At 33.0% G+C, this 27,400-nt stretch overlaps 1 protein-coding gene across 11 annotated transcripts in view; it reads left to right on the top strand.

Moving 5' to 3' along the window:
• Positions 1–87: 87 nt before the first annotated feature.
• Cnc (NFE2 like bZIP transcription factor cap-n-collar) overlaps positions 88–27,400 on the top strand; it is a 184,870-nt gene continuing 157,557 nt past the window's right edge. The window contains exons 1-2 of one of the 11 annotated variants that reach the window (XM_076442748.1): positions 249–329; positions 19,199–19,262. Coding sequence is in view for 7 of the 11 variants with exons in the window: in XM_076442740.1 (XP_076298855.1) it covers positions 3,504–3,962 (459 nt within the window). In the remaining 4 variants the exon portion in view is untranslated. Of the gene's footprint in view, positions 330–2,465; positions 3,963–15,961; positions 17,200–17,248; positions 17,711–19,198; positions 19,263–24,200; positions 26,369–27,400 lie in introns of those variants that run through there. The other 10 variants (XM_076442744.1, XM_076442749.1, XM_076442750.1 and 7 more) reach the window with 10 other exon arrangements.

Here is a 27,400-nt window from a genome sequence, read left to right as displayed (position 1 = left end):
TTGTCATAGAATTGTCATTGACACGTGATAGAACCTTTGGAAAGTTAACTCGCGATGTATCTCCACAGAGTGATCGAACAAAGTGAGAGTGCTTCTTCGAGTTCAGTGACGTAATGTATTTCACTTCCATTCTTTTAGTCATCGGTATACAGTCGGTTTTCGCCGTTACCCAGCTAATTTCTGTTAAAGTTCGTCCGATGCATATTTTGAGATTGAAAAATTGAAAGAAACACTGTAATATGATCGAAACGGAAGATTTGCCGCGGATGACATCATTGTCACCTTACAACGACGGAGCGCATTTAAAATCAACGAAACTTATACATAACGTGAGTAGATAAAGTACATATAAGAAAATATACACTGCATATAGATACATAGAACGGACACGCGCAGCCGTGTACTTACGTCCACAGCATTTGTGGCGAATTGTTTGATTACTCACGCGTCTGCTTAGTGATTAACAAACGTGGCAACCGCGCGAAACGTGTCAACGTGATTGCGGCCAAAGTTTTCTTATTGTAATTTGAATCGCGTGTTTCATCGGCACCTTGAAAAATACGCGTTATCAAGTGGCGGTATGCGTGCATCACATTAAACCGTCTTTCGAAAAGTCTTTTCCTTTACTTTTGTTTCCGCGACATTGTTATCGACAGAGATAGACGATTCTTTGTCCGGAAAGTGTTGTACAACTGTACACTGTGCCGCAGTTATCATCGCGTTTCACCTATGAACTTAATTTGCATGTGTCGTACGTACGGTGCTTGTTTAATGCATTTATGCCATTATAGGCATGTATACGCGTATATGAAAAACTTACGACAGAGTTGGCATATGTTCTTGATTTTCCTCGACCAGGGTTTTGGAAATTCAACAATGTAGTGTATATGTATATATACAATCAATCTGTATACTGCAGTTTTAATAAATATGTAAGAAACAACGATACTTTCCCCTAAGCTCTCATATTTTATTTAGTTTGTATATATTTGCATAATTTGATCGTCGATTGGAAAATTAATGTATAATGGAAGTGTACATATATATATATATATACTATATGCACGCGCGCGCGCGTATGTATGTATATACTAGACTGTGGATCTTTATGCAATTATGGCTACTGAAAATTTTCAAAAAATGCTAGGATATAAAATTCGACAGAATTAGATACGATTTTAATTTATTTCAGATCTAAAAAGGCTATTTTATTCCACTTTCTTAAAATTCTTCTACAGAAATTGAAAAATGCATAAACATTTGCAGTCTAGTGTATACTAACGAAGAATATTACAATTAAACTGCGGAACTTTATGCATTTATGGCTTATGAAAATGTTCGAAAAAGGCTATAGACTATAAAATTCGATAGAATTTTGTACAATTTTTATCTGTTCTACAATTAGATCTACAAAGGCTGTTCACATTAAAAATAGGATTTTACTTCATTTCACTTTCTTAAAATTTATCTATAAAAATTGGAAAATGCATAAACATCCGCAGTCTAATTACAATATTAAAATATCGTGAATCGACTCCAAAGTAAATCGACTCCAAAATATCGTGTGTACTCCAAAGAATTTGAAATTCGAAGTACACTATTAAATAAATTAAGATTGAATTCAAATGGGTTATTATTCGACAGCGGATCTTTATGCAAAATAAAAACATTCTGCCTGAATTGCAACACAAACTGGAGTGAAATGGAACTTTATCTTCATTCTTTTTTTGTTATATATATATACATATAATATTTTTGTTATATATAGTTATTATAAATTGAGATAATAAATGAAAAAACTAAAAAGAGCCTGAAGAACCCGTTACGTAATAAGCAAATCGTTTTTCAATTAATACGAGCAGAGATGCAAACGAATGTATCGTTATATAAAGACGTTACACGATCTATTTCAATGCAGCATTATCATTCTCCAATTCAAATCGAATGGGAAAATATGTGTATATGCCTCCATACCTACGTATCACGACAGTTGGTGTAATTTTTGTCTTATCAACAGTTGACCACCGACCATTGTACTTGTTTAAGTGCAGTGTTATTACCGGTATGTTTATAAATATACTTAAAAATGGTTTAATTATCGGCTGCGCAACCATTGATGCATGCCTAGTTTCTCTTGATCGGTATATCAGAAACGGATACGCATATTTGAAGAAGTTTAACCCTTTGCCCTACGATTTATTTTACGGTTTTAGTGATTAGAACTTTTTTGTTGTTCGTAATTTCTTAAAAAAGGAGAAAATTTATATCCATTGTACATTAACAAAACCAAAGTAGAATTTTCTTTCGGTTTAAAGGAAATTAATAGTACACACATATATTTATTAGATTGTGTTAAAAACCAAAGTAGAATTTTATTTCGGTAGCACACATATTTATTATACTTTGTTCGGAATTTTTAGCACACGAGTCAGGCACGATATTGTAGGGCAAGGGGTTAATGTCGCGTAGACGATAATAGAAATAAATGTCAAGTATTAAACAAGTAAAGTGAATGAGTTGAAAGCTGAACGAATCACCTGTCAACAGAGGCAAAAAGGGAGAAACATACGCTTGCGGCGGCCCTGAGAAACGACATTGTCGGAGTGAGTGCTGAGTCACATATCGCGAGCGATCTCTCTCAGCAAGGTGTACTAGTTTGTTCTCCGTGAAATGCACTCTATTGTATTAATTTAACGTTATCATCGTTCGAATTCTAACATCGTCGAAGCAAGATGATTTAACGAAAGAGGTTACTGGCGCTTGCCGCGGGCCTCGAATAGCTATCAGGAAGAAATTTAAAGCAGTTCGAGACCCGGTATCATCTGTAGATCTGTCAATTTCAACTAGTTGATCGAAATTGTTACATTTCATAATATCTGGCCTGGCGTGACAATGGGGAAGAAACGTCGCCACTGATTCAACGGATTACTATATGGAATTGTCAAATAAAATCGAAGGCGCGCGTAGGATGTAACGCGAGGTGCACCAAAGTTTGACGTGGCTAGTGTGTGTTTTGAGGTTATTTTTATATCCGAGTAACTGACCTATACTTGTTTAAAGAGAACTCCGAATCTTTATTTTCATTCGGACAGTCTATCGAATAAGTTGCTCCAGCAGCGGCTCCAACAACTGTGTGCTTTGTAACTTCGTTTAAGATCCATGTTCGTTTCATTAAACGTGAAAAACAAAAGACCGAAGTGCGAAATTCAGACGAGAATAAACCGAGGAAGAATTGTTTTCGATTCTGTGTGCACATTCGAAGGATAATATACATAATTGTAGTGTGATTTCAAAGATTCAAGCACAAGCAGCTATATAATTGATATACAGTGTTCAAAACTAAACAAAGGAAAAAGTTTCAACATGAGCTATTATTCTATCATGACAGCTTACAAAGTTTTTCTACGTAATATCACTGCCAAGCCTCTGTGACAATACGTTAATTTATTATTGGCCATAGATATATTTCATAACTGTAGGTGATTCAATTAAACAGCAACAAAATGTTATGCTTAAAGAAATTGTACAGCGAGGAACTGTTCCAGCTTGCGCTGTTACTATCTTTGTTACGAGTAGATCCAGAGTCCTACTTGGGTTTGGATATTCAAACCATTGGCGTAGGCTCTCTGGATTTAAATAATGGCTCCGGATGGCATACAGATGCACACACCATTGTCCATCGACCTATGTTTGTTCATCCAAAAAATCTAGACTCGGTGCTTCTAAACTATGAAAGAGATTTATTCGAAGATTTAAATTCACTAGGAAGATATAACAGAATAAATTCAGGATTGAACGACATCCATGCGTATTTGTTGAATGTCGAAGAAACAACAAGAGATACCGCTGCAGCAGGACCCAGTATTTTGACAGAATCAAATAGAAATGTGACATCTCCCGATCCGCCGACTTCTTCGCGAAGTCCCGATGAACCAGCTGCTACAGCCGAACTTACCCAAGAGGTACTTTTTTTTATTCATAGTACAAATTAAATTTTGGGTTTATTTTACATTTTACATTTATATTGAAATATTAATCAATTTGTATAATATGCACCTGGAACTAGTTTAACCTCTCGTCGTTACAATTTTTCCCGCAACTGTGCTTATCGGAGTTGCTTTATTAACACGTTCCGTGCCATGTGTACCAATGATGTACATGGTGACATACAATATTTATTTAATGCGCTAAAAACATATTTTAGAACAAGTTTAACCCTTTTCACTCCTTTGTATAGTGTGCGACTCAACATCAGATAAAGAACAATGTAAATAAAAAGGGTTCTTATATGTATTTGGTTCTTCCTTTATTTATTTTTTAATTGAAAACAAATATAAGTTCCACAAATATAAATTACAACAAAGTTTGAGAGTTATATCGAATATAATTAGTAAATAAAATTGTTTCAAATAAGTAGCAGTCAAGGAACTGTCTTTCGAAGTAAAGAAATAGAACATGTCGAATAATAGGGACTTGTTGGCAACAAAATTGAAAAATAATTAGGAGTGCAAAGGGTTAATAAGAATAATATTTCATTACAACTTAGATAAATTGAATGATATTCGTATTTTCTAAATTTTGTTTATATTTTCACTATTAGTCTGATGTGATATTACAAATATAGAGATTGAACAGAAGTAGCATAGATTGAATCAGTATTAAGTGGTTAAGAAAATACAATATACATATAGAGAATATTAGTTCTATACATATAAACGTTTACCATCCATCGTAGAAGAAAAATTTCTTGAAGTGCACAATATATTTCGTTTTTATCAAGAAAAAATTCAAGGAAGCTGCTAATTCAGCCTTAATTAACTTATTTAATTTATTATTTAATATTTCATTTATATCTGAGGTATATATGACGTGCATACTCTTTTGTTTACATGTGATGCACAAATGATAAAAGTAAATGGAACCCAAAATTTATTTTCTTTTATATTATAATGTAGTTTTAATTAAGATATTGTTTTATTATAAATTTTGTTAAATGTGTACTACATTATAAACTACGTACATTAACAAGATAGTGTTCGTAAACATAACACAATTAATTTAAACGTTAATGTTATACATGACAATAGCTTTACTATTAAAAATTCGTTGATTTTCAATTATTGTAATTACAAAATTCTGTTAAAATTTAACATGTCACTTTTCGAAATTATCGTTAATCAAGAATATGAAATTTGATTTAATTCTGGTTTTCTTCAAGCTGATTATGAAAAATGTAAAACATAAACATCGCTATTCTAGATTAATTGAAGAATGGCGTGAATATTATGGTGCAACTATATATATTTGCTTCATTTGGAACAGTTTTCTTAAGATAGACATTATTTTATACTCAGTGAGTGACTATTTTTATCTGTCCGAAGTTGGCACAACGCAAACACCTTCGAAAGACGCGTTTAAAACAAATACGTGTAGAAAGATAAAAAAAACGCCTCTCCTTTGACCGAACGTCATCGCGTCATGTAAATGACCTTATTGTCAAAAATACGTTATTGCCGTGAATCCTTGTAGCGACCCACACAGAAAAAGATTCTCGTTATTTTGAATCGTACAGAGTAAACTCTTTGATAGGTACAGTCATTTCTGCAGAAAATCTTAGACTTTTTATCAGCGGTTTGCTATCTTTTTTTATTGCATAGAATGTTGTTTCTCGTATGTAGATCTACGAAATTATAAGCAAGACAGATTACATATTTGGAAATTTAGATGCGGTATAAACGTGTTTTAAATAACATTGAAATGAAGAAGACAGACTCAATGATTATTATTTTATTTAGAACATTCACAAAGACAAATATCTCGGTTTTTAATTATTTTTTGATAACAATGATAAATGTCTGATAATGAATGATATCGGTTGATTAATGTAGAAGGTATTTATTCGATAACGTTAATCTCAAATGCACAACATGTCGCGTTTATAATTAATTATATCGTCAGAAGTATTTTCCTTTTTTGAAAATTTAGAAAGAAAATACTGTGTGCTTTCTTTTAGAATAGTTAATATAATATTGATGGAAATAATGCTATGCATACATTCATTTTGAGCGTGACCATTGCCGAGATATGAGGATCATGTTTATATTTTTACGTGGAACGTCAATTTTTGTTAAAAGCAGCAGATAACGACTCTTGCGGCGAGTCCAATGCAGAACGACTCGAGATATGTAACGAAAATTCTCAATATCTTGTACACATGATCTTTGTGTTTTGCGAATCTGTTGGCGATAATTTTATTATCGAAGTATTACCTTAGATTTCGTAAGTACTCATTTTGCAAGATCCATATCATATATTTTTATTAAGTAAAATGGAAACAAACAATCTGAGAAAAAATGACACCAGTCTCGAAAAAGCCTCACAAGGTTGTGATCATATTTATGTCGCGATTTCTGACTGCATTTTATGAAAAGTTATTGTAACGTTTTTATTCTACTCTACGCCAGTAGATCTTGAACATTTTAGTTCATAAAATTTTCATTCAAAGTTAATTACTGTACTACGCCATTGAATAATTATAAATTAAAGGAATTCTTCTGCAATAAGTACTTTCTAGTAAAATGGAAACAATCTGTAAAATTGCAACAAGTTAGGAGTTGAAATATATGTATAGCATTTCTAAAAAAAGATCATATTTAGTTATGATCATATTTATTTCACGATTTCTGGCTGCATTTTCTGAAAAGTTATAATAACGTTTGTATTCTACTATGCCAGTTATCTTTGTTTTAAACGTTGTATGTAGTTCGTAAAATTTTCATTCGAAGTCAATTACTGTACTACATCATTGAATTATGATAAAATAATGGAATTCAACTGCAATAAGTACTTTTAATGATGATCGTATTAAAGCTAAAATATCTTGCGGTCCTCCACAATTTGTCCATGTTGCTAATATTTATTCTTGTTCGCAACTACTTAATAAGGATTAATTTAGCATGGTATAAAGTGCAATTCACTATTGCAATTATGTAATGTTTACAGTATACTTATCTTGCAACAATGTTTAACCGCTGTTAAAAGAATTCGAATTTACTATTATCATGTTGACGGCCACGTGTTCCACATATGGATGACGCAATATTTGGTAATTTTGTGTTATTTGGTTGCAAGCTGCGAAATGCCAATAGATTGCAATTTACGATCGATCAAAGCTTCAGTTCTGAATTTCATAAAAATTCATAAGAATTTGTATATCGACGCATCACGAGGTTGAAATTACCTTTAAAAAATAGAACGGATTTGTAATAGAAAACGATCGATCCGATAATAGAAACTCGAATGTAAAATAGATCTGTATTGACCCAACGTCACAATTATTGCTGATATCGGCAGTATTGCTAACATGGCAGTCATGCAATATGTTTACGGATGTTAGACATTCAATATATTAAAGAAATTAAACTAATGCAGCTGTAAGCAGTTTGGTCTCCGAGTAATCTGTAGTCCACGAGCAGATTACTTGTAAGCAACTTATTATTTATACGTAGACATTACAAATTACGTTACTTCTTTTACTTTCACTTCTTTTGTAAAGCTGTAAAGAAAAGAAAGAATCGTCAATTCATTTATGAATTTCATCATATTTCTGCTGTCGAAATGACAATCCCGAAATGGCAATATTAGTTTTAATAAAGTGCATCATGGAAAGTAACATACTCTATGAATTGTTTTGTCATAGACCTGGTTGTCAACTATGAATTGTTTCGTATAAACTATAAACATTACAAAAATTTGAAACGACAGATACTCAAAGATAGAGAATTCGTTACCTGATGACCATGACGGCCTTGCGGAACGAAGTTCATCTTCATTAAACATCTCGCGTGCCACGCGTAGACTCGTGTGCGACACAAACATGATCGATGTGTTGGTTGTCTGTAATAACGCAGGGCAATATTATTGTATGTTAAGAGATATTACATACTATATATTTCAGTAATTTACTATTAATTAGTTTATAATTAAGTTATTACATAAGTTAGTTATGTATATTACATAATATACATAATATGTATTATGTATTATGTATATTACAGTTATTTACATAATTCGTTCTTAGTAATAAACCATTAAACTACAACTTTATTCATTTAAAGATCAAACGTAATTACTCATGCGACCATAGGTAAAAAGTATATGTAGAACTCAGGAAAAATGGCAGTGTAAAAGTCACACGTTGGAAGATAAGAAAATACACGCGCACACATAAATCGATAGAGCCAATTTTTTTTTAAAAAGAATATAATCAAAATTTTCATTATTTCTTTCACTAATAAAATAAGTAAATACTTGATTGAGGAATAGAGAGAGAGAGAGAGAGAGATAGTTGGTATTATCTATAGTCTATGTACACAATTCATTTGTGTCGACTGTGTAACGATTTTTAAAGATAGTAAATTTTAGAAATATTACATATATTTCATGATTTTTAACATCTACAGTTGTTCTTTCCAAGAACGTTTTGTTTTGTTTTTGGGTAATCTGATTTATTTGTCCATGGTGATATGATCTATTAACATAACATTTTTGAATATGCAGGTATTAAACCCGAAATTTTTTAATTTATCAGATTGTTTTAATTGTGCTTGTACATTTGAAATTCTACCGATATTTAATACAACGTACGAAAGAATTAGTTTCTCTCTTATGATAAAGTATATTTTTTAAGTTACCGATAAGTTTAAAAATTGACATAATATTTCTGCTAGTGAAATTACAGGAGAAATATATAACAAATAAAGCTCAACTGTTCGGAACTGTTGTACAAACGTTCGTTTAGAACTATGTATAACGGCATTTTTAGCCATTTACATACTATTTTTACATATATACTTACTCGCTCTTTATGCCAGGCATATCTCTTTCAGTTTTCATGTATGCAAAACATCTTATTTATGACAAACTATTGCACTTTGCAGTCCTTCTATGCCCACAACAGTACAAGAGGTACACATTAAAAAAAATTCAAATAGATTAAACAATTTCCTAGATTTTTGGTTTTGGACCTGTGAAATAACAGCCCCAGACTTTTATGTAGCTTTTCTACTTTATCAATTCCAGATAAGCATCGCTTATACCATTTTCTTAGTAACAGCCTTGAATATCCAGGTCACCCATATCGGTTCATCTAGGTTAATTAATTGCAAGTCTATTTTTTAGACTATCTGTCTACGCGCATATCTAGCGTCTTTAGAATATTTCAAAATGCATTTCATTATAAGATTTAAGTAATCATTTGCTGAAGACTCAACGCAAAAAGTAGTCATACCAGATCGTCTAATGATGAATGTATAGTACCATTCATAAATACACAATTTTCCGATGTTTCAATGTTTCAATCAGATCTCTTCAATAAAAGAGTATCATATTTTCATTTCATACTGACATGTTAATAATACGCGATGATAATGGTGTATCAGCTTGAACAAATAAATAAAAGAGTTAATATGACATATTTGTTTTGTATTCTACTTCTGTAGTGTAAATATAAAATATTGATAACACATATAGTTTTTTAATTGTGTCAAAATTTTTAAGTGAAAGGGCTCGACGAGAAAATAATGAATACGAAATATTAAACAATGTGATTACTAGAAAATGAAATTTAAAGACTCGAAGCAGTTAAAACATCTTGAAAACTACTAGAAATGCGTATTCAAATAACGATAAAAAATGAAAACGCTATGATAATAAATAAACAGCGGATTTTATGCATTTTTGACAAAAATGAGTAGGTGTAATTTAAAGTAGTAATTAGAAGAATTTAATAATACTGTTATATTATTCTCAACCTACCAAACATATTAAGAAAGAATTTATTTCTATTTCACTCCAGATTGTTGCAATTCGGCTAGAAAATTGTTATTTTGCATAATGATATCCATTGTCTGATAATAAAACTGAAATTCTAGCAATTTATTCAGTAAAAATTTCTTTTTTAATTATCTAATTAGTACGACTGCTCCCAAGATTATTATTATTATAGATAATAAAGAAATATCACATCTATTTTATCCTAATAAATATAAATCTATCCTATTAAAAGGATATAGACGACCTTGAAATTCTTGAAATGGTTCTATTTTTGAAACGGACATATGCACCGCGTGATGCACCAATCTAATGGGATTTTGTTGTAGCCTCTACCGATTTAAAGTTAAGGCTTGACCCAGTTGTGTGAGATAATCATCTTGTATAATGTATTACAATCTCTAGGACAAAGTATGATTGCCATTTTAGTGTCACCCCCAAAGTACATAGCTCGTTTTGAAGTTCTTCCTGTAAATTGATTCCAAAATGATTCCTATGATCTGTCGTTAAGGGTTTAGGGGAACGGTTTAGGAACATAATAATAAGTTCATATACATATAATTCATAAAAATATGTCTATACATATATACAATATACATTTGTATACATGATTATTTATAATTTACGAACTTTTGTTCCAACCCAATGTTTTGTTATATTTTAGAATTTCTGTGGTAGTACAGTCGGTCACAAAAATATTGAGACTGTATGTATGTAGGTATTTCAATTTTATTTACCCGTTATTCTAGAAAAATTAGACTTTCCCAGAGAAAAATAAATGGCCAATGTCTGTTCAATACTCTTATATCGAAATTATTAATTATTACTGTAATTAATAATTGTGTACACATTATTAGGATTTTATGCAAGAATTTGAGTTTTATTATCAGTAGACTGCGGATGTTTATGCAATTTTTAATTTCTGTAGGCAAATTTCAAAAAAGTGGGAACAAATAAGATCTTATTTTCAGTGGTAGTAGCCTTTATAGATTCGAAATAAGTAAAAATCGTATTAAATTCTGTGGAATTTTATATTCTAGCATTTTTTGAATATTTTTAGAAGCCATAAATGCATAAAGATCCGCGGTCTAATTACCAGACAACGGATCTTTATGCAAAATAATAATTTTCTAGCCGAACTCCAACAAACTGGAATGAAATAGAAATTTATTTTCTTTCTTGATATGTTTATTAGGCTGAAAATTATGTAACAGTATTTTTAAATTTTTCTAATGTTTTACTGTTTTAAACCACGCCCACTCATGTTTGTCCTAAACATGACCCGGTCTCCGCCATCGAAGGGTTAATTGAAAAAACTCAATTTAATTTGTCCACATAACTATTCAAAGTCAACATGAAATCAGGGTGGGCGTTGTATTTTTGTCGTAAACTACATACCTATGTATATTTCGTTGGTGAGCGTGTGCACGTGTTCCGTCGGTATGTACTCCGAGACTTTTTTTATCACGAGGCGCTGCATCACCAAAATTTCCTCTGAATTCCCGTACAACGGCCTCGATAACAAAAATAATTGTATGGAAATACACGGATAAGTGCGTTCCTTGACGACTTTGCGAAAAAAGAAGGCGGGACTGCCAGACGTGGCCTCAATTCACGGAAAATTAATGGAAGAGTTTCGTCAACAAACGTTCCATGTTTTTCGACCGATGCAAAACAGCGAATTTTTACGCGGAAAATTCGTTGAAAAGTTTCGAGCACGGCTCGACAGAACTCTGAGACTTTTTCATAAGCTCTATTGGAATCTATTACATGCGAAACTTTTTCAAGAAAATTTCGACGCAAATGGGTCAAGAAACATTCTTGAAAATACAAGTCACACTGATGTGGGAGAGTTAAAGAACATAATAATAAGTTAATGCATATGCATATAATTCAGAAAAATATATATATAATATACATTGTATACGAAAGTTCGTAGCGTTTTTAAATTAAAATTCAAAAATAAAATTAAGATATTTATTCATAGATTTATTCTGTTCAATTACTTTTTGACATTTTTGAGGTAATTGATCAGTTTCTTGAATAAACCTATGAATAAATGTCTTAATTTTATTTTTGAATTTTCATTTAAAAACGCTACGAACCTTCGTTTTCCAACCCAATATTATATTATATTTTAGAATTTCTGTGAGGTATTTCATTTAAGATATAGAAGCATTTTATTTACAGAGAAAAAAATGGCCTTTCTGTGCGATACTTACATTGAAATTATTAATTACTATTTTATTTGTTACGATATTATATGTTGTTACGTACAACTAGTTTTAACTTTTTTAATGTACGCTTCTAAGGAATAATACAAATATTTTTTGAAAAAGTTTTTAAGAGTAATAATTGCGTAAAATGAAACAGATAAGTTCGAACGACATTTTTTTAAACTGGAAAATAACTGTTGCTTTCGAATCCTGCTCTTAAAGTGCAATTTCAACGATGTTCGTATATGTATATTTATTATAAAGAGAATAGAAATTTATAGTATACTAGAGGAACATGTAAAATATTGCATACATTTAGCACACAGCTTAGAGAAATACATGTTATATTGATACTCGCGAAATGCTGAATTATTCTGTTTGTTTTTCCGATATTTTGTTATAACTAAAAAAAAAAGACTTTCATAAATCTTTTTAAATTCATGATGACTTATTTATTTTGTTTGAGTGATTGTTTATAAACGAATGGGCGTGTTAAAAAATATATTTCAAAACAAATTGTTTTCGTATTATGTATCGCCCTCTTGGCCGCCGCAGTGTGCGTCGCAACGCGTCGCGTCGCGAAAGTGACGATAACAACTAATATCGACTGCATCAGTGTCCGTTTTTGCCAATTTTCCAACTTTCTTTGGCACACGTCTGGCTACTTTATTAAGACAATTTGCGCATTGTATTTTATTTATGCAGAATTTGGCGAATGAACAGTGATTTCGCATTAATTATATTTTCGACATTCCGTTTATATTATTAATAACACCACTGCAGAATTTAATGCGTGCACTTTGGTCAGTGTTACTCAACCTGTGTGCCGCGAGAGATTGTCAAATGTGCCGCAAGGGTGTTTGATTTTAAAGTAACTTTGAAATATGTAGTATTTGTAATTATCGCAACTTTGGGGAACCTCGTTTTGATTTAATTTGTTCAAGAAAACAGTCTCAGCCCTCTCATTGAATAAATTTTGTAAGTAAATAATTTGTTTTGTTTTTTTTTATCGTACAACTCTTACATATTTTATATTCAGGTGTGCCGCAAATAATTCCAGATATTTGTGTAGTGTGCCGTCAACCAAAAAAGGTTGAGAAACACTGACCTAGGTGATAATAATATTTTTTCGGAAAAAATGTCTACAGAAATTTTTATTTTATCAGTTGACATAGCGGATCTTGCAGATCTTTGTGCAAAATAAACATTTTTTCTACCTCATTTGTAATCAACTGGGGCGAAATAGAAATCTATTTTCTTTTTTAATATATTTAATAGGTCGAAAATAATATAACAGTGTCTTTAAGTTCTTCTAGTGTTTTCACTCTGTCGAATTACACCTACTCATTTTTGTTATAAATGCATAAAATCCGCTGTCTAATAACAACATTGTCTAACTTTTAGCTTTATATTTGCATTTCAATGATCAGTACCGCGAAGTAATCGCTGTTGATTTTGGAGTAAAATCAAGGTTATATTAAAAAAATGATTACAATGGCTGATTGATTGAAATATTCGCTATTGTTGTTAGTAATCTTATTTCACGTTTGTGACAAATCCTGTATATCGTCACGATAAAAACTCGGCGACTTTGACCTATTAAATCCTTAGTGGCAGTTTTGGATATATCGTCGATTGATTGAAAACGTGTATCTGTTAAATCATGATACAGCGACCTAAACAACTGGCAATCAGATAGAGCCATATCAGGAGAATAAACTATCTGTCTTCATTCCTTCGCCATAGACGGTACAAATCGTTTCGGTGGCTTTGGTCACGAGTATTCCAAGTTTATGTGCAAATAGCATGCGTTGCCGAATGTGCAGTTCACCGTGGGTGCTATACAGTGTACAGTGTACAAGGTGTATAAAAAGTAATGGTCATCCGTCCTAGAGATGAATCTACACCTCTGGGTCGGTGGACATTTGTTAAAAACACTTGCCGCATAATTGTTTACACCAAAGAAATTGTTGTTAAAGTTTGTTTTTACATCAACACGTTCTACTCATCGAGAATAGAAGAAATTTGAAAGGAACCATATGTGTCGCAAACAAATAGTTATCGAGATATAAGCTGTTAAAGTTTTTGCAAAATTTGATTTGTGTAGAGTTACACATATGTACATATATTTTATACAAAAGCAAAAGCATTAACATATATTTATCTCTAAGGAAAATATTTTCCAGATTCAACATGTGATTAATTTTTAGTGATCATCACTTTATTTGTTTGGTCAAATATTTTTTGTCAGCGATGCAGTACTGCAGATTGTTGTTGAAAATAACAACGAAATCGTACCCACCAATCAATTTTTAAGTCGTTCCAGGATAGTAACTTATTTACTTAATTCCACACAATTGGAAGCGAGTAATTGTGTGAGTGAGTGGGTTATTCGATCAAGACATATGTGGCTACATTTAATATGACCACGCGAGCTCTATTACGCACAAGTACAAAGGTTGCAAATATGAGTATTCCGTCCATCCATAGGAAATGATTTCATTGTCGCAGCTGCTTTAGATCGGTAATAAAACGATAGTTCTATCGTTCCTGCATTACTAACAGCTAGATAGTTTGTGTGTTAGTCACTTTCAGAAGCAGTCGGAACGAGGGTACATACATATGTAGATGAATTCAGATTCAATTCCAAAAAGCTTGGAATCCTCGAGAAACCGCGACTATCAATTATTAATATAGACTGCGGTCATCATTCTGAACAACTGTTCCCTGTACATATCAGGTCATTCAGTATGAAACTTGACAAATAAAAGACACGCGAAATACAGCTTAAAATCGTCCAGTATTGCCACAATAAAAACTGATGCATCTATCTCAATGGTGCATCTATCCCGAAATTACCCTAGTATACTCCGGATTTTGCACACTCCGGATGCAATTTAAAACAGCGAACAGATTAAAAAACTTCAAGAGTATTAATATATTATTTTCACTACATTAAAATCATTAATACAAAATACATATAAATTGATATAGATAGCTCCTGTGTCTTGCGATCGATGCACAAATTCTTTATTTTACATGAAAATCCGGAGTCAAGTAACTAATTAGATACCGATATATTTAATAATGCAAACAATATTTTGAATTAAATAAAAAATGTCTGCATCGATCCCAAGACACGGAAGCTATATCAAAAACTTCTTTCTTGTTTTAATTATTTTATTAAATTGAAACAAATACGTTGATGTTCTTAAATTTTTTATATAAATACGTCCACTGCTTTAAATGGAACGTACCAATTTTGGTTAGTGCATAAAATCCGCAGTTTGATGATGACCGTGACAACATATTCACAGTTCTTGCCGAGTCTCTCTTTTGACTTCATTTTTTCTTGGAACATAATTTTCCTGAACATTTATTTCGTATCTGAAGTAAAACCAGTCCATAAGTAGACTATTATCAAACAATGCGTACAGCGCAATTGCTTGCATCAATAATCGCTTATAGGACAATAAAAATATGTATCTCCATATACTCATTGAGCAAGCGTCTGACGTAACCGTCGTAAATGATAGCCACGCGTTTATCGTTGATAGATAGGAAATCTCACCTTTGGAGATGTTCTTATTTTAACTGGTTCATCAGTAGCTGTCTACTTTCTGGGAGTAGACTCGTTTTTCCAGGATTGCAAGGGTCCGGGATGTGCCTTCTCATCTCTCAATAATGCAAAGATGGGGTTTTTCGGTATAGTCAAAAGTGCTAGATAAAAGATCAATCTCAAGTCCTATTTGTACGTTTACGAGCTACACGCTGTCGAGTAATGCAAATTACGCCTCGTAAACGTAAAAATAGGACTTCTGAGGGCGATTGAGGGCTTTTGATTACTGAAAAACGCCATCTTTGCATTATCGAGAAATGAGATGGCGCACCCCGCACCCTTGCAATCCTGGAAACGAGTCTACCCTAAAAAAAGAGACCCTAAAAACATTCTGATTACGCTACTAGTAAAATATATATGATTCATACTTACGGTAACCTACACCCTTCTTCTTTTAACCCTTTGCAATCGGAGCTATTTTAACTCGAAAATGAAGCATCTCTTCCGAACTAGAATATTTCCATTCTCTATGATTTTTAAAATTTTATGGATATGACATTGGTATGATACCTCGTACAATACCTAAACGTTTAGTAATTGATTAGATACCGACTTATTTAATAATGTAATTGTTATCAGAGTCACTCAGGGTCACCATTCGAGTGCTTAGGATTAAGTTACAATTAGCGGATTTTATAGAGCATTGGAAGAATTTGAAAATATTGTTACATTTCTCCAGTTTGTTAGAATTCAAGTAGCGAATTTTTATTTTGCATGAAGGTGCGCGGTCTAGGTATAGGTGATCATTTAAATCGAAAATTGAACTATTGTACTTATATACAGGGTGTCCCAAAATTCGTGAAAATCCCGAAAGGGGGTGGTTCCTGAGACCATTTCAAGCGACATTTTCCTTTGCAAAAATGTTATCCGCGGCTTTGTTTAGGAGTTATTAACGAAAAACGCGACCAATCAAAGCGCGACCTAGACGCGAGTTGCCACAGTCGGTGAATAGACAGTTGGCGCGCCGAGCCGAGACACCTGGATACAAGGTGTCTCAGAAAGAGTGTCGGAAGATTTTCTTTTAATTCGCGTTGAATGAAAATCGTACAAGAACAGAACCGAGTGTATTATAAAAAATATTATATGCATGTGTCGATGTCGGATCAAAAGTGACGTACCCAACACGTTGAAGAAATTGTATTCGATCCTTTGTTTTCCTTCAATAAACGTAAAACATAAAAATACTTTATCGGACGTAATGTTTTTGTGGTCACGTCATGGAAATGGTGATCCATAAATTTTCATAAATCAGCATGGTTAATGTATGTAAACGCTAACCCGGGGCGACCTGACGTGGTTGAGGAACAAAGGCATACACCTTTTCTCGTATCTGGTCAACGGTTCGAGTTCCCAGTTTAGCGTCTTCTCGCACGACTCTCGTTATCCTCGAATTTAGGTTAGTTCGCGTGCTCGTGTGTTTCTTCGCCGTAATTCTTCAAGTTTGAGTAGTCGCCTTCCGGCCACCTGAAATCAAAGATGGCGCGGAAGAAGAGGAAGCAGCCGCGAATGATCGCCGTTTTCGTACCCGACGACGTATGTTTCTCCGTTTGCTGTCTGCCGTTGTCCAAATAATCGGTGGTTCCACCAAAAAGTGTTTACGCCATTGCTCTGTGGCGCCTAAATTATAGGATGAGAACAAAGTGTTGTGCGCACGGTTTTTACGAAATCAAAAGTGGAACAAGTTACCGCATTTTTTGCGATAAGCGTGATACATAGATCTTTTTTGACAGCCGTGCATAGTTTCTTCATATTTATCAATTCAACGTACGATTTCAACTAACTTTTCTATTTGAATTTACAAATCTACAAATGTGTTGCGTACGATAACGCTGTCCGATAAATTCAGATATTTCGTTGTGTTTCAATAACCAGCAAGTGATTGTTGTAGATTTTGATTTATCGAACACTAATACAAAAGACATTTTTCGCCATCATCCTCAGGCTTTGAGAGATTTCATTTCGATAGAGTGTTTTCAACTTTAAACATTTTTCTGATCTAACGCGGTGAAAAGCTATACGAATCATTTTCACGCGCAACGATTCTGTAAGTTTCCACAAATTATATGATTTAAAGCAATACATAAATAATAGTATTACAACGGTGTATTTTTCTATAATAGTTATATGCCCTTAAAACATGTTCAACCCTCCGTATATTGTGCCGGAGTCTATTCTGACAGGGAACATCCAAATTTGTCATTCAAGTACTCAATTTGTGGCAATTAAACTAACTGAATAGCTGTTTCATTGAGGAAGACTAATGTGTATGCACGAGGTATCATCAAAAGTAAATTTTTAAAAATTATTAATTAGAGCTGTGACCGGTCCTAAGCATTGCAAGTTATATGTATATGTACATATAAAAATCGTTCGTGGTCCAAGGGTTAAACAATTCTTAAAGAGAGTGCGATGACCTTTAACGCATCGATTTCGTGGCTCATTTTTCAATTTATTTTGAGAATTAAGATATTTATTCGAAGCACGGTATTAGTGTTGTGGACAGTGTAGTTAAAGTACTATCAACTTAATTTATTTTTGCACACTAGAACTACCATGCACTAAACACGACTGGGAAAAATTGTCGAAACGTCACAAGCGTTGAAATTTTTCTAGTTTCTATTAATAATAATCGAGAATAATATGTAATAAACAGTGCAGTTATATTCTTTATATTAAACCTTTGCACTCGGAGCTGTTTGAACTCGAAAATTAAAGATTTCTTCTGACCGAGAATATGAAAAACTGGTATAATACCTCCTACAATACAATAATAATGTAAACAATATTTTGAATAATGGTACTGGCTAGACAGCTAAGGGTTAAACCCAACCTAGACCCAACTCGAACTAAAAAAATATTTTTGCGAATATCTAAAATACTAAAAGAGACCACCTATTATATATATGTATGTATAGGAAAAGTTGTTTAGAATTATGACATCAAAATCCGAGAAGAAGTAACGTTTCGACAAGTTTACCTGCGACCAATACATCTTACTCTATAAAAGTGAAACGGTCAGATTTATTAAAATGTTAAATTTTTATTATAATATAGGCATGAATAAAGAAGCTTGTTAAAGTATTCTTCATGAAAACATTTTAATAACTTCAAAAATTGCAAAACAATTGAAATAAAGTCATTTTGACATATTTAGCACAGCTAGTGTTAATTTTAAAATAAATGTGCACGTATAGTTTAAGAACCGATTTTATTTTTACTTCAAAGATAATTTTTTCCAACTAACTTATGATTAGACCACCGAACGTTATTTGGTTTTACATTTTCCTAGAAGAATTTAGAGACTAAAAACAGATAAAACAAGTAAACTATTATCTCCATTGATAAATTTTATTGCACCTCCTTTTTTAATCGAGTTTTTGACGATGTTTACATCGTAAACACGTCGAGATGAATTTCACTTTACTTCTTACATACTTTCGTAGAATTGAAATCTACATTTTTTAAATATGTTATAATACTAAACGGAGAGACTTGAATAATCTATAACAGTTTACTCTTTTGTCTGTTTTAGGTACGTGTCTCCAATTCAACATCATTCAACTCTAAAACACCAAATTAACCGCTGCTTGAAACTTGTAAATATTTTAGAACTGCATATTATCAAAACATTCTTTTTATTCACAACATTTTAGGAAAGTACTTTCCTATTAAGCCAGTTTATTTTATTTATCCATATAAATACTTCTTTGAAAAGCGTAAATTCAAGAATGCTTAATGAACATAAACACATAGGATCATATAAAGGGTGATTACACAGTAACCAATTCTTCAAAAATGTAAGAAACAGAAAAAATCCATCACAGGAAAGAGAATCTCGAGTGTGATTCAACTTTTGCTGAATTTACTGATAATTTCATTGAAATCGGTTAATGATGCAATGAGCTGCAAAGGTTAAAGATGATCACGAAAGGGCGAAATGCCCTGAAAATGACACTCATCTTTAAACGTATGTAGCTCATTGCAATGTTGACAGATTTTGATAAAATTTTCGGTATGCATACAAGTTACCGAAACCTACAACACGCATTTTTAAACTATCGTTATAGGCTCAGATAAAAAACTTGACAAAACATCATTTTTTAAAATATTGTATGATTTCTACCAATTGCAATCTAAACAATTTTTTGTTTCATCATTCTCCAGAAAACTGGTCGGTCTAACATTTTAAATAAATTCAAGTCGTTTGAACCAATTTTAAAAAGTTCATGCGATTTTTAAGGGTGTCCACTTAATTGTCCCTAACTGTATCAGATGATTGCATAAATTCGTGTCTGATTTGAAAATAAAATTCAATTGTTAAATTTGAAAGAATACAGCATTATTTGTCAACTCTATATCATAACTATTATACAATACACCCGTCCCTCAATTTACGCGAATATCCGTTCCACGTGGATTTGATTTACGCGAATAATGTTGTGTGTACTACTCTCCTAATGTTTTCCTTCCTTTCCGCGTAAATTTAGGTAAAAGTTCCGCGTAAATTGAGGTAAATTTGCCGCGTAAAAAAGTGCCGCGTAAATTGAGGGACGGGTGTATAATTCTTTTTTACACTCCGCAGTACAGTACAGTTTGCGACATCTATGAAAATCGGGCACGAACCTATGTATGTATGCAATCATCTACTAACTATGTACTAGTTAGGGTGAGTCTGTAAGATGAATTTACGATTTACATTTATCGAACTATTAGGTGGGAAAGAAAGTTCTTGCGGTTTTTGTTATTTTGATTTTATAATAAAAACCGCAGGAACTTTCTTTCCGACCTAATATATCTTGGTATTTCGTGTATTAGTCCTCAAAATGTTTTTACAAAATACATTATGCTCCTTTCTTCTTCAAAAGTATAGATACAAAAAAGTATTAAAATATAGCTAAAGGTCTTCAACGAACGTACATATTTTGTATGGAATAACTCTAATATAACCGAGGGTAAACATGAAATCATTTATAACTGCAGATTCGAGAGAATCAGCAGCGCGATAAAAGTTTTAAGATGGTTTTCATTTAGTTGGCAATACCGGAAAGCGGTAATAAGCAATTCCGGTGATTTTGATTACAAAAGGCACTTTCTCACGTTATTTATTCTTTTGTTCGGTTGAAAGGATTCTTTTCAATGTGGAATATATGTATGATAAAAGTGCACGGTACGAAGTGTCACAGTGAAATCAAACTGAGTAAACATTTAAAAGAAAAAATTGTCCGATGGCACATATGTATGTTATGTATTCAAAGGGACGTCGCGGCGTTGTGTCATTTGTAATTATTTGAAAAATGAAGACAGGTATGCAGGAAATTTTGCTCTGCAGGACACGCGAGAGTAACAACTTCGCGAGAATTGCGTGCCGCTTAGACGGTAGTAAAAGACAACTTTTGGTATTTTCTCTGGAACTCTCCAATTTCTCAAAAAGATCCACGTCGTATACGGTCCAATAATAAAAAAGTTATCATCTTTTTAAGAGTGTCCGAATATTATTGCGAATGACTCTAATTAATTTATTACAAAAATTTGAAACAGTCGAAAGATCGAAAGATTTCAAGAACACAGACATTATTTTCAACTGGTGTCTACATAAGACACCTGATCCATCGATTTTGATATATCATACATTTTGTATACATATATAAAAATGCCATTCATCTTTGTAAGATGTGTGAACAATGAAAGATATATTCCGTCAGTTTTTAATCACGTTCGTTTGCGAGTGTGTATATCCATGCAATTTAAAGAGTTTCAGATAAACAACATAACGTGCCTCTCTCTCTCTGGTTTTCTTGGAAACGATAATGACACACACGAAGCAGCGTTCGGTTTAAACGTAACATATCATCGGTCATCAAAAGCAAACTGCTCATTCTGTTCAAATTGGCTTTATCGAACAATGAGAGGATAAACCTTTTGTATATGGCATGAAGAGGCTATCATGAAATATCGTTGGGAGCGAACTTGGTTGCGTGTATAGCGAGATAAGTACTTATATGGAGTGAAGGTAGTTAACTTTTTGCGTTAGCGATAGGTGATTGAATTAGTGTTGCAATGCACCATCAACGTATACTAGAGTAGATAATCTAGGTTTATTCGTCAACATAGTATTTTTCTGATCGATTGTTTCTACCTCTTTAAATTTTGCTAAATACGAATTCATCAATTTATGAGAGTTACCTTGCATTTCTCGTAAAATTTGATGTCGAGATGCAAAGCGATGAAGTAATATGTCACGTTTAGAACACAATCATATTTTAATCACGTAATAAATCATTCCGTATATGATTACTTAATATGTACCTGCTTAGAAACCATGCAGTAGTTGTTATATAAAATAATGACTAATTGCGAATACCTTTTCGCAGGATGATTCTCTTTGCATGATTTTAGAGACGACGCACATTAAAATTATCTTTCAAAGCTAAATGGATTTTAAAATGAAGAATATAAAATATAGGACATCATATTATTAATAGGCAGCGGATTATATGCATTTATAACCAAAATGAGTATATTAGAAAAATTACAAACAACACTGATATATTATTTTCAACCTATCAAACATATTGATAAAGAAAATTTTCTAGTTCACTCCTGTTTGTTGCAATTCATGAAGAACATTTTTTTTTTGCATAAAGGTCACTGTCTAATTTATTAAATATTTGTAGTAGAAATTTCTCATAGGTTCACCAGAACGTGTTCAGGCGTTATTTAAATCTGCTAGTAGCCTTTTGAGATCTAAAATGAATTAAAATCGTACTAAATTCATTCGTGCTGTTGAGTGAACTTAAAAAGTATTATAGTTAAAAGTGTCCGGTTTTCAGACGGAAAAGTCCGGGGTTTTTATGCCGTTTGTCCTGGGTTCGCGGTTTTATAGATGGCAACCATAGTCACGTGACATCGTGGCACGAACGACAGTGGCGAAACGCGTCACGTGACCGGGCAACGGCGGAAGCGTGGGGAATAGCGTCGTAGAAGGGGAAGGTAGAGTGGGGACACAAGTATTAATTTGGCCACTCTGTTTCACAGACTCTCTTTCCACTCGTTTACTGTTGTTTACTTGTTTTACCCTTTCCAATGTATTAAATATTTTCTTTCACTGATTTCACTAAATACTTTCCATTAACAGTGTTTAATTGCTTACATTCTTCGCCTATCTTACACACGTACTATATTTATATCAAATTCTTTTTGTTCTTAAAGTTAGACAGTTCTAAAGTATGAAGTTCAGTGGTTTGTTCGTTCAACCGATATTTCAGTTTTCCAATACAGCATCGGTTCGAAAAAGTTGTCATTGAAAAGTAACAAACACTAATCGCTTTTCGTTCCCCCGAAATTGTTTGGTGAAAGTATTTGAACAAGATCTCAGCCAAGGTTAGCCAGATTAAAACCAGTCACAACACCTTTGCAAAAATAACTACATTCTTTGCTTTATAACGTCCGTTTCTGCGAGTGCGGCGTTCTTGTAACCTTCACGTGCTAAACCCACGCAGTTTCAACAATAAACTCGTGTGCACCGAAATTCTTTTTTTTATTTACATCGCTCATCATACACTTGGGGCACGTTCATTTTTCATTAGTCCGTTGTTTTCTGTGATTCGTTGAAGAACGCGAAAAACAAATCTAACAGGCTTGATCGTAACTATTCTCAATAGCTATTTTTAACTTTTAATTACTCGCATATAGTATTTACAATCTCAAATGCTTGAAATTCAGTGATTCAAGCGTAAACGAAGGTGTCGACTACACTAGGAAATATTTATTTTGCATTACGGTAGTTATTTTATTGAATAAAAATTTATGTTGGAGTGATATAAAGTTCAATGCGCCCAGTTATGTAGAAAGTGGAATGCGGAATGTAACTGAAGGTTAAATATGCGAATTACAATTTGAAAAAATTGTAATTATGTGAAAAGGATTAGATCCTCCTTAGAATTTTATCTTGAGGACAGATGCATCCGACGATGGATTTTCCGTTCACCGATAAATTAGTGCATGGATGATACATGTCTCAAATGAGCGACTCATCTGATCAGTTGATACAGTGGGTATCTTTTTTGCCATTTACTGATACACTCCGTTTAATACCTACCGCTGATAAAGTTGTATAAGGATTTTCTCTCTTCGACATATTTTTTGATCGTACGAATTATACTGTCTGCCGTTTATAAAAATCCTATTTGAAAATAATTTCTGTTATTGCTTGTTGCATGTTAAAACTATTTTCGATACTATATTTTCTTTTTTATACTGTTTATTGCATATTAAAACTATTTTCGATACTATATTTTCTTTTTTATACTGTTTATTGCATATTAAAACTACTTTCGATACTATATTTTCTTTTTTATACTGTTTATTGCATATTAAAACTATTTTCGATACTATATTTTCTTTTTTGTATACTCTCTGTTTATCGAAAATATTAAAACTATAATCGAAATACCTTTTTATAAAATACTGAACTTGTTCTTGATACCAGATATAAATTCTGCTAATATTTTTTTATTGGCGAAAGTCTGATATATTTTTCTGTAAGTGGTAAACAATTAAATCATTTGTATCGCACTAATTTTTATATGATTAGAGTTGAACAGGTAGTAAAGCATTGAACTACAGAACCGTAAACAATATTGATAAAAATAAACATTTATAGATTTGTATATTTTAAAGTATGTGCCCTGGTAAGAATTCTTAAAAATATATTTTTTGCAAAAGTAGATTTCAGAGAATTTATATTGCAGCATTCAATAATTTCTACATACTAGGGTATGCAATTATGCATACAGTAAATCGTAAGTTTTTTAATATCACATTTGTTCTAAATTAATTATGTGAAGTAAAATCATCTAAGTTTCTAAATTTTTCTCGTATGTCACTATATGTATTATGTAGTAATACAATACATGAATAGGCAGCTGATCTTTATGCAAAATAGAAATGTTGTACCTGAATTGCATCAAACTGGAGCGAGGTAGAAATTTATTTTCTTCCAATCTAATATAATAGTATTTTTAAATTCTTCTAATGTTTTCACTGTTTTAAATTACACCTTCTCATTTTTGTCATAAATGTTTCTCATAAATCATTTTTGTCTATGCATGAAAAATCATCAAAATGGGTAAAATAGACGAGTGACAGTTTCTAATGTCTTATCTGACAACTACCTTCAACAATTAATTGTATAAAACAACGTAGAATTCAATAGAATTTGATCAAACAGCGTGATAATACAATCCAACATTTTTGGAGGAAAAATTAAAAAAAAATTATATGCAGTGAACTCTGAGGTAATTTTCTAGACATAAGGAATTTTTGATGCAATTATCTGCTGTTCAATGTCACAATAATTATATCTCATGTTTTATTGCCACATATACATATGTATATTCCACAGATACATACATAAGCGTATTTGTACGGTCGCGAGGACGAACAAAACGTGGCATTATTTACAACCAACACTTTCCGAACCGTCAGGTGTACAGTGCCTATGTACTACAAAAAATTAACTACTTTATCCTTCATTATATTTCATTAAATTCAAATTCTTCAATTCATATTAAAAATGTTTACCATATTTTTAACAAAACTACACAAAGAAGGATAAGAATTAGTATTCCAGAAGTTATTCAACTGAAAATGTTTCGACCAGTGCACGCAATATTTCTACGGTGTTTAATGTTTACGATTTAGACATGACCATCAAATTCTCATATTACATAAGCTACTCTGTTGTTCATTGTATCTTTGATAAGCACGTGCTAACATACAGTCGCCTCGGAAAGTATAAGTATAAGTGTAACGTATAACGACTCTTCGAGTGCCCAACAGTTTGCTAATAATGAAAACCTCGAATGTCCATTTTCCTCGTAGTGTACAGTAGTTAAACTTCTATGAATTTCTTTACTCATTCGCGTGGAAATTGCAATTACCCTTTGGCGGGAATTCTTCCGAGAAATTAGCGATGAAAAGCGTTATCTAACTTCTCGAGGCGGCTGTGTGTGTGCAGTTATAGGCGCCATATGTTTCATTAAACGAATGTATGGATGTGAACGGTATCGCAACGGCGAACTATAAATAAGCAATAATATCAATAATGATTTTTCTATATGTTACTCTCTCTTCGATATCAGAGTCTGGTGACGATAATCGACGTAAAAGCTGTCAGAAAGAGGTAGCGTGCTCGTTGCTCGCGGCGAAATTCTTCTGAGAGCGACCGTGGTGTGGGTAACACGGCTCCAATACCGTCTATTCCACGCTGCTTGTTATCTCTTCACACGCACAGAGCAATCTGTCGTAATCGTTGTCTCTTCGTTGTGTACGTACTCGCTAAAGTCATTCTTCTTGATTATATCGTGAACGACGACGCCACTTGATCGCCGCCGCTGTGAATCCGCACGCGTAAATCAACGATCGACGGTGATTTTTTGTGTAGAGAGCTCCTTTGGCAAAATAGTAACCGTGTTTCCGTCGGCTCCTCCACATTTCGGTACCGCGTCAAAGTGTTCGAGTGAAAACTGTGCGCTTCGACGAACTATCACTTGAAATAACGGTGACGTATCCGCGCGGCGTGGAAACGTAGCGTGCTGCTAGTGAGCCTTCGAACACGTTTATCACTGGGATACTTTGCAAGCACAGGATTTTTTCTATACACCCCGTTGGAAATATGACTTCGGCTGTAATGACGAAAGCGGTAAGTCGCGAGAACGTTCACGAGTTCTGCGAGTTTCTCCGTTTCCGACGAACCGGAGTTGGGCAAACATCTTATGTAGATAAAAATGTCGAATAAACTAGGATTTTTCCAAGTCGGTTTTAAACCCGCTTTATTCGAAATCTTTATTTGAATAAAATTTTTGCCCAACTCTCTGCGACGAACATAAAACAAGTCCCACGTATGTTCAAGTGTTTACGTACGAAAAGCGGAGGTCGGTCCGTTTCGTAGTGGTTATTGAATGACCATGGAAACGTCGGTGTTTGATTTTTAGGTTTGAAAGCATGAACGTATCTATTCTTCGCTTGTATTGAAATCACGTAACTTAGATAAAGAATCGAGATATTTTAAGAGATCACGGTTTTGCTAACTTTTTTAGGACGTTACACTTATCGTTCGCTCAATCTAATCTCGATTTACGCGATATGTCACGACGTCGTCACTGGACCACGATAACAAAGAGAACTGTATTATCTGCGGAACGTGTAACAGTCCGAACATTATGAATGAAGTATGCTCGTATATCTCGTTCGCATTAACACTAATGACCGTGAACATTAACCTCTAGGACAAGGATATACTGTTACTCACAAAATTGAGCGGACACGAGCCTCATTTGTTCCATTAACAAAAAAGAAAGAATGTTTTCGCATATCAAATGTTTGCATTACACATTGTGAGGTGTATTGATGACTATTAAAGGCTTATTTGTTCCATTAACAAGAAAGAAAGAATTTCTTCGCGTATCAAATGTTTGCATTACACATTGTGAGATCGTGGAAAATGGTTAGCCAATGAAAATAACTCCAACAATGCATTTTATATCGCTTTATTAACAAAAATTAAAATACGCAGTACGTTCCCCGTTACAAAATTGAGCGCACACAAGCTATCGAAGGCTTATTTGTTCGATTAACGAAAAAGAAAGAATGTTTTCGCATATCAAATGTTTGCATTACACATTGTGAGGTGTATTGATGACTATTAAAGGCTTATTTGTTCCATTAACAAGAA

This window comes from Lasioglossum baleicum, chromosome 18 (genome assembly GCF_051020765.1).
Source record: "Lasioglossum baleicum chromosome 18, iyLasBale1, whole genome shotgun sequence".
Classification (NCBI taxonomy): domain Eukaryota; kingdom Metazoa; phylum Arthropoda; class Insecta; order Hymenoptera; family Halictidae; genus Lasioglossum; species Lasioglossum baleicum.
Note: the sequence above shows the minus strand (reverse complement) of the source record. Positions and strands in the feature narration are given on the sequence as shown.